The sequence below is a fragment of the Podarcis vaucheri genome (assembly GCF_965113315.1).
Source record: "Podarcis vaucheri genome assembly, chromosome: 6".
Classification (NCBI taxonomy): domain Eukaryota; kingdom Metazoa; phylum Chordata; class Lepidosauria; order Squamata; family Lacertidae; genus Podarcis; species Podarcis vaucheri.
In genome coordinates, this window is record NC_138764.1 from 53383639 (window position 1) to 53397276 (window position 13638).

Consider the following 13638-nt stretch of genomic DNA (forward strand, 5'->3'; position numbering starts at 1 on the left):
GTTCCCCATCACACTCCCAATCTCACATCTCTCTGGGACAGTGAAAGAAATAAGGCAGGTTGTGAATGTGATCAAAATTTTAGTGCATCCTTAAAACACGCTTGTTCACCTGGGCGTTGGCTGGCAGTTCCTCACTGGGTTATTGTACTGGTTGCAGTGGTTTGAATTTTATTTCATTTTAATTCTGTGGGGGGGGGCTTCATTGCATTATGGAATCACCTCTCTCAACTTGGGTACCCACCCACATTCATGATCTCTTGGCATTTAAAAGAAAGAAAAAAACATTTGTGGTCCCAGGGGACTTTTTTTAGTGCTTTATTTATTTATTATTTATTATTTATTATTATTAATTGAACATTCACCAGACCACAACAGCAGCAGACCTCTCCCTTCTCAGCAACTGGTTTTCAGGAGTATATGGCCTCTCATATATCATTTAAAATAATTCTTTATAGTTCTTTTCCAGTAACTCAGGACTCATAATTCCATCCAATACAGTTTGAACTCAACTTCAGTTTTCGAGACCCTAATGTGATGCTAGCTTTCCCCTTACAGAGGCAGTATATTACTTTATGACAGATGACAAAATACAGAGGATTATTTATTACTATACACAAGTGGTTGTATTCCTTTGGGACTGGTCTTTAATTTTCTTGAATAAAGGTTTCACCATTATTCCTTTTATTCCTTTTTCCCTATGCAGGACTGCCATCAGACAGCTTGGGGGCTGGATAACTCCATACCTTCCAACATTTTCCCATTGAAAATAGGGATATCCTACCATACCCTCCAACATTTCTCCAATGAAAATAGAGACATCCTAAGAAAAAGTGGGACATTCTGGGATCAAATCAGAAACTGGGACAGCTTCTCTAAATCAGGGATGTGACTGGACAATAGAGACACTTGGGAGGGTCTGTGTTGATTGCCCTGTGCTGAAATAGATGGTATCAAGCAGATGAAACATGATGCATTTTCAGAGCAATGAACATTATGGGACTGAAAAGACAGGAAGGAAAATATGGTTGGAACTGCAGGGGCATGAGCGGAGACATGCCTGGCTTCAAGTGTTCCCTTTGTTTCCACACCTGAGGAACTGCTCTCATGGAGGCTCAAGTGAACTTCAAGCTACTTTGAACATCTTTGTTAAACAAAAGGCATTGCCTGTGTGGATGGCATTATTTTAACAAGGCGTATCATGTGTGGGCCCATCAGCCACCCATATTTCCTTTTTGGAAGGGCAGTAAATGTCTCCACTGGGATGCCTCATAGCATCTCCTGAGGGTGTGGTAAGGACAGGGCCAGATTTAGGTTTGATGAGGCCCTAAGCTACCGGGGCCCTTTATATGTCCAGCTGTCGTTTGTCAACAACAAATTGTTGCTGGTTTTTTGTGTTGAATATATGCTATGTGGTAATTTATGGACCTAATAGTTATCTAAAGCCATTTGCACATGCAGTCCACGCAGAATGTAGGCACCCTATATACAGAAATGAGCAAACCAGTGATATTTTGGCGAGCATTACTTACATCATAGGAGCCTACACAACACAAAACACTGTTGCTGTATGTAGGTTTTATTTTATTTCTTTTTTTATCTTATATATTGGAAATGTACATCCAGTGGGTTTTCCCTTTAATTTTTTTTGGGGGCCCCCCAAGAGAGTGGGGCCCTAAACTAGAGCTTGTTTAGCTTATACGTAAATCTGGCACATATAGACCATCCCGTGCTCCACACCTTTGCCGTGGAGAAAGGATTTAGCAGTCGGAGCCGGTCTGGGGGAGCTTCCTCCGCAACAAAACTGCACAGGATCGACCTGTAGCAGCAGCACCAGCGCACCCTCAGAGATTAGGGGGCTTCCTGCACTCTCCTTCGCCGCGTCCGCCGCCGCCCATTCAAAAGGAATCGCTGCAGCTCGCCCGCCCGCCCGCCCGCCCGCCCGCCGCCTCCGCCTGTTGTTTCTTCCTCCCCCGGAACTTTTGTGCCGGGCCGCGGCGGCGAGGAGGGCGGTGTTCCGCGTTGCTCTCCGCGGATGTGGGCCGACAGGAGCGGGATGGCGGCGGGGCACCTGCAGCAGCTGTGGTTTGGGGCGGCGGGGCTGGGGCTGTCCCGAGGGGCGCTGGTGGGGCGCTTCGCCGCCTTGCGGCCTCTGGGCCTGCTGCTGCCCCCGCAACCTCGACTTCTGGCGGTTTCGGTTCGCGGGGCGGCGGGCGGCGGCGGGGGCCTGGAGGCGAACCCCTTCTTCGCCAAGTACCAAGGCAAGATCCAGGAGCTCCGCAGGTAACAGAGGAGGCAGAGATGTCCCGGGGAACATGATGGGCCCGACCCCCTCCTGAGTTACTATTATTTTGAGGGGGGAGAGAAGCGGGGATCTGATAGCAACCTCCAAGTACCCTTTCCCCCGCTTCGCTTAGGCAAGCTCTTTGTGTATGGCAAGGGCAGTGATTTTTTTTTCTTAAAAAAATATGTTTGGGGTACTCTCATTTTGACTCAAGAAAATCACCATTTTGTAGTTCAAATCCGGGAAAATAAAGGCAGTAAATGGAGAAAAGTACAAAGATTCACAAAATGTTTAGCGGCATTTCCCTCCCCCAGAAAAAAAAGCACTAGGCAAGGGTATGTATGCAACCCTGGGTACACTTGTAACTCGCAGTGGGACTCGCTTCAGGATCAGGCTCTCACCCGCCTCTCCCGTATTTTAAAAACTTTGCTTTGCCACACCTCCTCATATGGTTGTTTACTCTCCGCCCTAACCTTGTGTGGATTCAAGGTCCCCTGATTTAGGAGCTGCTATCAATCAGAAAGAGTTGCTGCTTGTAGTTTTGCTCTTGCAGGACTTCCGATTAGCTCTGCGCTTATGGGTTGCTGCTCTCCTGCTATCCTGTTGTCTTGCTCGCGGGGATTGAAAGGAAAGCTGAACGGATATGTTTTTGGCCCACCCTGGGCTGCTTGGGATCGGGCGGGAATGAGCTGGAAAGGAAACACCCGCGAGTGCCTGGCAGCTATATAATCAGTTCGAACTTTGATTCAGATCCAATCCAGAAATTTTTGAATCCCGACTGGATCAAAGGAGCGAAGTGAAAAAGCAGCCGGTGGGAGATTCGAAGCAAGCAGAGTTTGTCAGACTGATGGAGGAAAAGGCAAGGCCAATATCCAAACTCCATTTGTCAGATATTTTATTTATTCCTGACTTCTGTTTACATGTGTGTGAATGTGTGTAGCTGTGCACAGATGGGTTCCTGTCTTGTTTATTTTATGCTAAATGCTTTTCAAACAAATTGATGAAAGCCTTTGTGATGTTTGCTAGAATTTGCATTCCAGTTATCTTAACAAAACGTGTTTGTTTCGGTATACACACACATTTTACATGACCACACAGAAAATGTAACTAGTGCAGGTTGGCCACTTCTTTCCTGTATAGCTGGGGTGATAGCTCAGCTGGTAGAGCACGAGGCTCTTAAATTCCGGATCATGGGTTCAAGTCCCACATGGGGCAAAAGATTCCCGAGTTGCAGCGGGTTGAACTAGATGACCCTTGTGGTCCCTTCCAACTCTACAATTCTATGATTTGATGGAGCAGGAACTCCATCAAAGACAACGAAACCCTGCATGATATCTGAATCTGCATATGTTGGCATATCAATAAAACACTGTTTCTGAAGTAAAAAAAGTAGGTATTCAATGTTGTCAGATGATTTTTATACGTTGTAAAAGCCACTGTCAGGGTTACTTCCAGATCCTAGCTCACAGAGGATCACGCTAGCCAGCGATCGTTAAATAAAAGTCTTTATTGAGTTACAGTCTCCATTCTCGAGCTGCTGCGTGCAACCCTACGTCTTATGCTTAGATCGGCGAAGCTCCGTCTGAGTCTCCGCCCCTTGCGCACCAACTTAATATCCTAGCCCTGCTCCACCTTTTCCGCCTGACAGTTCTCCTCTGGGTCCCTCTGCCCCCCTGGGTCTCTTCCTTCCGGGATTCTTCTGACGCTGACCCCCCTGACTCTCCTGTCTCCTTGCGCCGGGCTTTAGGACCTGGCTCCCTTTCCGGGCTGCCTACTGCGCCACCTTCCTGTGCATTTGAACTTGGCGCGCGCGCCCAACCTTCCACTTTCCGTCTAACCGTCACTTCGCTCCCCGATGAAGGTGTGGCCACTCCTGACTCGTGCCCTCCCTCCTGTTGCGAGCTGCCAGCGCTTGCTCCCTGGCGCTCTTCCTCTTTCCTACTCTCTGGCGGTGACGTTGGTCCCGATCTCCAACTGCTCCCCTCTGAGTCCCCTCTGGCTCTTTCTTCCTGGGGTGTCCCCCTAGTCTCCCCCCTTGCCCTGGCCACTGGTGCTCCTTTTTGTGAATCTTCTGATTCACTGGAAAGGCTCGGAGATCTCGGGTCGTCGTCATCACTCATCCTTTCTTCTGCCTCCTCCCCCTCGCTCTCTGTTTCCTCCCTTGCCCTCGCCTCTGCTCCTGAACCCCTGACAGCCACTAACAGTTTTTGTAAATGCTTGTGTTAAAATGATTAGCAATTGGCGGGACGGGGTGGGGGGAACCCGCTATCTCCTTAATTTGGTGCTTAAAAAAATATTCTTCGATAATAGAGTCCAGTGCATGTCTACTTAGAGGTAAGCCCCATTAAGTTGAATGAGACAGTCTTAGGTGGGTGTGTATAGGGTTGCCCTGTAAAAGTTTTTAAAAGGACTTTATTATCCAATAAACTGACATTGCTGCCCAGTTGTTTTTGTAACAATGTATATTTTTATCAGAAAAGCTCTCAATAATATCAAAAAAGGTTTTCCCTATAAAGGATTGGAAGTTTTTTTATTTTGGCATCCCCCCCTCCAAATCTGCAATATATCATCAGGAAATCTGTGTTCTATGCTACCATTAATTGCAATGTTTTCCGCACAATGCCTTGGCCTATGTATTATTTTTAACTATCCGGGTATGTGTGTATGTGTCTAGATTGCTCTCCTTCCTTGATAAATAGCTTTAACAATTTTTTCTTTAATAAGGTTATGATGGCATGAAGGGTATCTATTTAAAATAAGTGTTTTTATGTTTAATCTTAGTTCAAAGAATCACTTCATGGGTTCACAAAAAATAAGGTAAGCTTGTATTTTTGTAAAGTAGCCTTTCTTTTCTTATTTACCTTACTTGGGATTATGTATGAAGGACTTGACTTTCAGTTCATGTTCAGCCTTTGGCTTATGTGCGACTGTCAGCAAAGTTCTCAGACAGGCAGCTGGTTTTTTTAATGAGATATTCTACATAAAGTCTTGTGAGGAACCAGCAGAGTCTAGTTCTGCGACCACCAGCCAGTTGCCTTCAATCTATTTGGAGTACAGCTTCTTGTGCTGGCTGGTGCTGGTGGGAGTTGTCATCCAAAACAGCCAGAGGGCACCAGTCTGGCAGAAGCTGTGTTTGATTGCCTCTCATGAGCTGTCAGATTTTGTGCTCTGTTTCCTGCCTCCCCCCCTCCTTCTCCCCTGCCAGCCCATTAGGTTTCACAGAAGTCTTATAATTACTATTATACCTTCTTATTGGGCATTGCTGCATTTTTGTCTTTCACAATGGATTTGTCCATGTTTGTATGTGCAATAATTCAGACTTTTTGTTTCTTTTCCTCATATCATATGTTTCAGTTTATGTCACTAACTGTTGTCATTTGTTGCAGACACTTGATTCTATCCTTAATGTGGAGATGATGAAACGGAAGAAGCCCGACGAAATAAAACAGGTGACCCAAACTGAAGTGGTAGAAACATTTTCCATTTAGCTTTTGTTAATCTTTTATCTCAACAGAAAGTATTTCTTCATGTTAACTTGTGAAAGCAGATATGTAGCTATAGATATACATCCAGCGGCTCATAAGACACTCTGGGCCATTTCACACATGCCTGTTTCTTACATGGAGACACCAGCTGTGAATAAAAATAGGAGACTGCTATCAGGTGTGAAATACAGGGAAGTGTCTGTTATGGATCAGGCAGCTGCTATTCACTTCACTCATAATGATAAACTCATGGTTGTTATGCAAAGAGATAATTTCCTTGTGAGAACAGTAATGGGCAGAAGTCTGTTCCCATATATTGCTTGCCTGTTCACTGAGATCTTCATCAGATGCTGTTTGGGTGCCCCTTTCTTTCATTGTGTGGTGTGGTGGGTCCCTACCAAGGGTAGGGTCTTTTTTGTAGTGGTAGCCCACTTTTAGAATACTCTCTGGAAGAAGGGTCACTTAGTACCCACCTTGGTGTATTTTTAATATCAGATGGAGACCTTCCCCCCCCCAGGTCCTTTTAAACATCAGCTGATGCTTATTTATTTAAATAGAATAAAACCACCACACACTGCCCGTTCTGATGGCTGGGTTGTATCCAGCTAAGTTCTACTCAGTTAAGCCCATTAAAATTAATGTACCTAAGTTTGTCATTTCCATTAATTTCAATAAGTATGTTCAAAGTATGACTACCACTGGGTATAACCCAGAGAAAACAAGCAAGAAGAAAGGGAGTGTGCATGGGGGAAGGAGATAAGATGCATACACACTGATTGATGACATTTTCAGATATTCCAAAGGGTATCTTGCCAACCTAAAGATTTTTGTTGTTGTTGTTTTATACTTCTGCATGCTATTTTATTATTATTTCTTTTATGGTGTCCATTTGTTTGAATTGTTAGCTGCCCTGAAAGCCCTGCTGATGGATAGGATAGACATCCGTGAATGGCTAACTCCCCATTCAGAAGCTTGATCCAGCCTCCCCCCATCAATTTTTCCCTATGCCCCTAGACTCAATGGATTTATTTGATGGCAGTAAAAATTAAAAACATCAGATACTGTGCTGGGATGGTTGTAGCCCAGCACCCTGTTGAGGATTTAACTTAGCCCCTTCTAGAGCATCTGATCAGTCAGTGACAAGCAGAGGGTGGGCCATAATTTCCACTCCTCAGCACATTACCTGAGGAGAGGGAGGCTATGTGTGGGCATGCAAAAATATGTGCTATAGTGTTGGGTGGCTGCACCCACCCCTAGCATGTGACCCCAGATGCTTGGCCAAAGGTGAATGTGGCTGGGGGGGGGGGTTAGGCAGTAAATAAACAAAATAATTTGTGCAGTGATCCTCTGTTTATTCCAAGCAGATAGAATCCATCAGGGCTGAAAAAATGCAACAGTCAAGGCCAAGCTTCCATTAGTATTGACTAATCATATAAGTAGTAATGTGAATTTAGGACTATTGCATTTGTGTGGTTTCCAACAAAGGCTGCAATTCTAAACCTACTTACTTGTGAGTAAATTCTGCTGCATTCAGTAGGACTTACCTTTGTGTAGACATGGTTAGGATTGTAGTGTTAGACACCCTCAGGGTAGACCGATTGAAATTCTTGGTAAATAACATAAGTTCATTGATTTCAGTGGGTCCACACCAAGTATGACTTAGGTTAGCCATCACTAAGTCATCTTAGGTGATGGTCTATGAAGTTAATGTTCTTTCTTTCTTTCTTTCTTTCTTTCTTTCTTTCTTTCTTTCAGATATGGAAGCAGTATTATTCTGGAGAAGACACAGTTTATGCAGTTATTCCTGTAAGTACAGTCAATACACAACAGTGTGAGCGCTGTCGAGTTCAGGGCACACAGGTCTGCTAAGCAGGATATCTTTTGCTCTTAGCAGTTACAGTTCAGTTCAGTAAGTTTATTGTGCTAGCTGAAGGCCATGACAAACCATACAAACACTATAAAAATATAGAACAAATCCTCTGCTTAAGCCACCAGAACCGTGCAATGGAAGCGAGACTATAAATGGGAAGCCACCATGAAATACAGTGTATTTCAAATTATATATCCTAATCTTCCTTGCAATTTACTGCTTTTTTGTCCAAATCCTTCTTTTTTGCTGCCAGTGCAAAAAGGGCCACTTTTTGAGTCACCGAGGTGTTTGAGTTATTCAGCAGCCACAGAACCCTCTCCTCCAAGAAGGGACTGCTTTCTTGAAGAAACGGGATTATAAAAGTGTCTCCTAGGTTCCGTGTATAATGGGCAATGTAACAAATAATGAAGAATGTTTTCTACTTGCGGTTGCCTACATATACAGAGTCCATCTGCATATGGAATCTTCTCATAAAGTCCTTAGATATTATAAGTGGCAATTAGCTATTCAAACAAGAACACTCAAGCAGCTCTGATGGATTGATCTAAACCTGCAGCAAAATTGAATATTCTTAGTACTGACTAGAAGGTGTTGGAATTCTTCAAAAAGTATGGCATTGTATTATTATTTTTGCTGAATTTTCACACACATGAAAATCAGTCTTATTGATTTTAAAGGCCTTCAGAAGTTAAAAGGAGGTGTTTTAATGTTTATATGTACTGTGGTTTACTGTCATTTTTAATATTTGATTTTTTGAGTTAACCATTCTTAATGCTTTGTTATTTTGCAAACCACAGCAAGCAACTGGAATGATGGGATGTAAATAAATGTTTTAAATAAACAAAAACAAACCCCAAACCCCTAAGCTTTCTTTACTAGCACTGAGAGTTAGTTAAATATCCTTTCTCTCCCCCCCCCCTCTTTCTACAGGGTAAGACTTTTGATCTGATATGGAAGCGAGTTCAGGACTGCCCATCTGTAAGTATAGCACATGTGTCTTGATTGATTTCTTTTGGAATGAAGCTTTTTATCAAGGTTATCATGCTTCCTACCCACCTTGATTTATTGTGGCTGCAAAATTGTATTCTTGAAGCTTCTATGTTTCTGATTTCATCCTGAGCTGGGATTTGTTAACCGCCCAGAGATCTTACGATGAAGGGCAGTGTATAAATCCAATAAAGAAAGAAAAATAAATTAATTAAATTTAATTAACCTATTTGATTTCCCCACCAGTTTCTATATCCACTGCCAAGAAAGGAGGGCTATGAATTTTTTGTGGGACATTGGTCAGGACCAGAACTCCACTTCACTTCTCTGATAAACGTTCAGGTAGGTGAACTTTGGCAAAACTGATTGCCAGAAACAGACTTGGAAGTAGAAACTGTGTTTTTTAAATTACATTTGCTCCTGTGTAAAACATTCCATAAAACACATGGCAATTCCTTGTTTCACGTGGACACTGTTAATGCAGTATTACTTGAGCTGTGGGATTTCAAGGGGTGTCTTTTCTGTTATGAGGCTTTCAGAAGCGTTATAAAAGTGTCTAACCACTTCAGAGCAAGACAAGATACTCAGCCACGTTTCAAAGTCAGCTTCGTGCTTTGCTTGTTCTAAACTGTTCGTCAAAGATTCTGGGTTTGGATGAAACAGGAATCCCTAGTTAATTGAATACTTACCTGGTTTGGTTTGCTCTGGCTATGAAGGGCTTGCCATGCACGGCCATAAGGTTCATTCTTATCTCAGTTTATTAAGCTGAGATATTATTGTTCAAAGTCTCTTGGTACAGAGGTGTGTACAGTACAGACATGGGAAGTTAAACAGTTGTTGGAGCTAACTGTGTCCTGTAGTAAAATACTTCCTTGTCTTTTCCTATTAAAAATTCATTCAGCTTCTTTTAGAGGAATCCAGCTTCCCATCACAACTTTCTCCTGTTTTCTTTGTTTAAGTTTCCCTATTTTTTGCATTCCCATGTGTCTTTTCTGTGCTCTCTTGACTTTGTAGTCCAGAATTCAGGGAGTCCTTTAATTCAACGGACAGCCTATGAAGAGGAAGGTTGCCCACATACTGTGCTAACATTTCAAGCTACATTTTAAATTTAACATGGTGAGAAGGACACAGTTAGGGCCCAGAATGCAAAAGTCCTACAGCGTGTCCTGTTTGGATCTTTCCCTGCTTTTTCTCTGGATGGCAGCTAACCTCTGTTTTAAGAGAAATTGTTTTTAACTTTGGAAGATTGAGAGTTGGAATATTTGTGTTCCGACTAGTTGAACATGGGTTTTGAGAGGCTGACGAGCAAGGATATCTTCGTAGATGTTAACACATTGGTCTCACTAAAATAATTGTGAGAAAACCTTGCCTGGAAAAATAAAGTAGTTCAGAGTTTTTCAACTTTAGGCTTCTGTATGACCCATTCTAAAATAGTTTCATATTGTTGTTGAGTAGAGGTTTCCAAATTTTTCATGTTGGTGACACTTTTTAGACCTGCATCATTTCATGATGCAGTGATCCAGTTTCACTAGCAAACTGGAGGTTAAATTAACCCCTTTCCAGCCCTGGGTGGAGCATGTGCAGGATTCGCATGACGCACCTACACATTGCAGCCGCCACACTAATGTGTCATGACGTGTGACACTAACATGGAAAGCTCTGTTGCAGAAGCTTCAGATTCCTAAATATCAGCATAGTTTTCACATGCAAACCTGGAATGTTCATTAGGACTATTAGTTTTGATTTCCTATATCTGGTGGGTGACTTTTTGGGTCTGGAAGGTTTAAGATGCATTGAATTAAGTTTTGAAATGATTAGCTCATTATTGAAAGTTCTGGCTTCTGATCTTTTGCTTAAAGGTCCACCTTGCATATACTTCTTAATAATATATTTTTATTTCCTTTAGTCTCGAGGGGAATCTGCACCCACCCAGTTGGTCCTGTATCATTATCCCGAGCTACAAGAGGAAAAGGGCATTGTACTGATGACAGGTGAAATGGATCCTAGATTTTTGGTAAGCATCTTGGTTCTCACTGCCAGATGAAGAACTTGAACTCCCAGCTCTGTTTCTGCCAAAAGCTTTAAAATGTAAATCAGATCAGAACATAGGTAAGACACCAGGTTGCTAGCACAGGTTCATTCCCACTGTCATAAGCTATGGTTTATAGCAGGCATGGCCAAACTTGGCCCTCCAGCTGTTTCTGGACTACAACTCCCATCATCCCTAGCTAACAGGACCAGTGGTCAAGGATGATGGTAATTGTAGTCCCAAAAACAGCTGGAGGGCCAGGTTTGGCCATGCCTGGTTTATAGTGTCCAGAACACAAGCAGCATGTTGTTCCCTCCTTTTTACATTCTTGTTGGGTTTTGTTTTTGCAGCTGAGAGTCTCCTCGAACCGTTCTCTTTTACATCTTTGTTTTTCAAATCACTGGGAGGTATTTGGATTTGAATTTTGACATGAATGAGCATTCAGTCTTGAAATTCCTGCCCTCCTTCAATTGTGAGGTGTAGTAGTGTTGGGGGAGAGCAGTATCATGGTGGTGCGACATTCAGTTTCATAACCAGTGTTGCCGTGGGGCCAGGAACCTTATTGACTCTGCACCACAAGCACAGGGCTTTTACATTGCAGCTGGATTAGCCATCCCTATGGCACAAAACAGGATAGTCACAAAACATAGATCCACAGTCCATTCCTGGACTTAGGTCAGCTGGTGAAAACAGGGTGGTCTTTGGACTGAAGAAGGGCTGTCACTGACCTGACAACTTTAATTGTGTGTCTTTCTGTTTTACATCTTACAGACTGTCACAGAAGCCCAGTGCCTAGCCAGCCAGGTGCAGCTTTTTTATGCCACGGACCGTGAAGAGACCTATCGTTTAGTGGAAGAGTTTAACCACCGGCCAAATGAGTTTAAGTACATGTCTGTAATAGGTGAGCTTGAACAGAGCAGGCTGGGAGAAGAACTCAGGCCCCAGCAAGACCCACCATCGTCCACTGCTTGAGTGGTGGGAGAAGCCTTGAAGAGACATGACGGGTATCGGAAGTGCTCTTGCCTTGAATTCTGGAGCGGCTGCTTCCGACTGAAATAATCTTGATGGGAAAGGTGTGACATTGACATCTGATGGGGAGATGAATATCTTACCAAGTGACCTATGCATCTGGGAGCATGGAGGTACTTGCACAGCCTTTGTTTCTGGCTGGTAGGAGAAAGAAGGAAAGCATAACCTTGATATCCACTTGATGGGGTTTGGCATTTGCTTCCCCCCCACCCAAAAAACACACACAGACTAGCAAATTTCAGCATTTATGAAGGTTTATTTAAATCTCTTCATTTAGCAAGGGAACATAATTGGACGGGGGGAGCTAGGAGACACTACCGTAGATGGATGCGGTAAGTTTCCTGACAAAAAATACCATTATTTACATCATAATGTGCTACGTTCTTAGACAAAATATATATTTTTATTATTTACACTAAAACACCCTTGACATACAGGAAACTACAGCCCAAGCAAAAAGGACAATTTCCAGCCCCAGAGAGCTTAAAAATCTGACAGTAGGACGTGAATAAGCACAAAATGGAAATCTGTTTAGGGCGACCGAATTTTGCACCTGGTACATCTGGTACATTTTTTTCTTTTTTTAATTAATGAATAAATAACTTTCGTCTGAGGCTGTCCTCCATGAAAGATGGTTGAATGTTTTCCATGATGCTGCTGGCAGTTCTTAGTACTGGAAAGGTGTTGAGTCAATTTCACCAACACTGACTAGGGCTGAGGAAATGCCCTGTTGCCTTCATCCTCTAAAAGCGCCTTTATGAGATAGAACTACATATTTTTAGAAATGAGACGGATCTTAAGCTATTCCTAGCCCCATAGATGTTGAGGAACTGGGCCATGCGCGATTTTACTCGTCATTCATCTGTGAAATGGAGATAATGCTTTGTTATCTTGTGTTTCCCCTCTTTCTTGCCGCTTCTGTGTAACTGGTTCAGAACCTTATTTGGCCCAGATGTTTGTTTCTGAACCTGACAGGGATGGGGTGAGAAGGGGGACAAGTGGCAGGTTCAGGAAAGCCCAGGTGCAGATGCCTCTGGTCTTGCAAGCGCTAGGCATGACTCTCAACCCACAAAGTTGTATCCATCTCTGGGTTGCATCCAACACTACTGTTCTGCCTACACAACGTAGCTTTCCGATGCTCTCTTCTCTCCTGCAACCCCACATCCTCAAAATCTCCTGAGGCTTGTAGGATCCTCAGGAGCAGATTTGGGAGGCAGGGGCAAGGGCACACAGAGAAAAGAAGAAGAGAAGGTCATGTTTCAGAAGTAGACCTTCCATATGCACAGCATTTGATGCATCCCTAAGTCATGGCATGAGCAGGACAACTTCTCCTTCTCCTGCTCCAGAGGGTTGGGGGAACCCTCAATAGCATTTCTTTTGGGGAAGGGGGCAATTCTGCTCATACCATGACTTAGCTGCATACCCCCCATAGACAGCAGGAAAGAAGGAAGGCATAAGACGGTATCTGTGAGCCTAATTAGCTCCCTTCTCAGGTTGGGATCAGAAATGAGTATCTGTCAGTCCCTTCAATCTACAGTAAAGGGGCAGTGGCAACTAGTAGGCTCACTGTGGTCAAATAAGGGGAGCAGGGAGAGAACTTGCAATTTTGAAATTTTTTTTTGAAGTTGCAAGTTTGAATATTTCTATTTTGTGCCTGTCTTCTCTGTTCTGTGATGTGCTGCCTGCTGAGAAAACCCCAGTGTCCCCCCCCCTTAGTTGAAATGATTCAAGACCTTCTGCTTTGCATATCACGGGCGAATTTGCATATTGTTGAATACTCCGTTATTTGAAAACCAAAGCTTTGCGATACCTTGGAAAACAGGTGAAATGGGGCAAGAAAGAAAGGGAGATAAGCAGGATTGCTACCTGATTCCAAAAAATTGCTTGATTAATCATGTGTGTTGATTGAATGAATCTGTATACCTTTGCATATGAATAAAAACAATATTCTGAAAAA

General features: G+C 43.3%; 1 protein-coding gene across 1 annotated transcript; it reads left to right on the forward strand.

The window, feature by feature from the left end:
- Window positions 1–2017: 2017 nt before the first annotated feature.
- ATPAF1 (ATP synthase mitochondrial F1 complex assembly factor 1) lies at window positions 2018–13638 on the forward strand. The gene is made up of 9 exons (XM_082226790.1): window positions 2018–2280; window positions 3032–3140; window positions 5063–5098; window positions 5668–5730; window positions 7522–7572; window positions 8567–8614; window positions 8870–8965; window positions 10530–10637; window positions 11424–13638. The coding sequence occupies exons 1-9, from the start codon at window positions 2033–2035 to the stop codon at window positions 11622–11624; spliced, it is 960 nt and encodes a 319-aa protein (XP_082082916.1). The 5' UTR covers window positions 2018–2032; the 3' UTR covers window positions 11625–13638.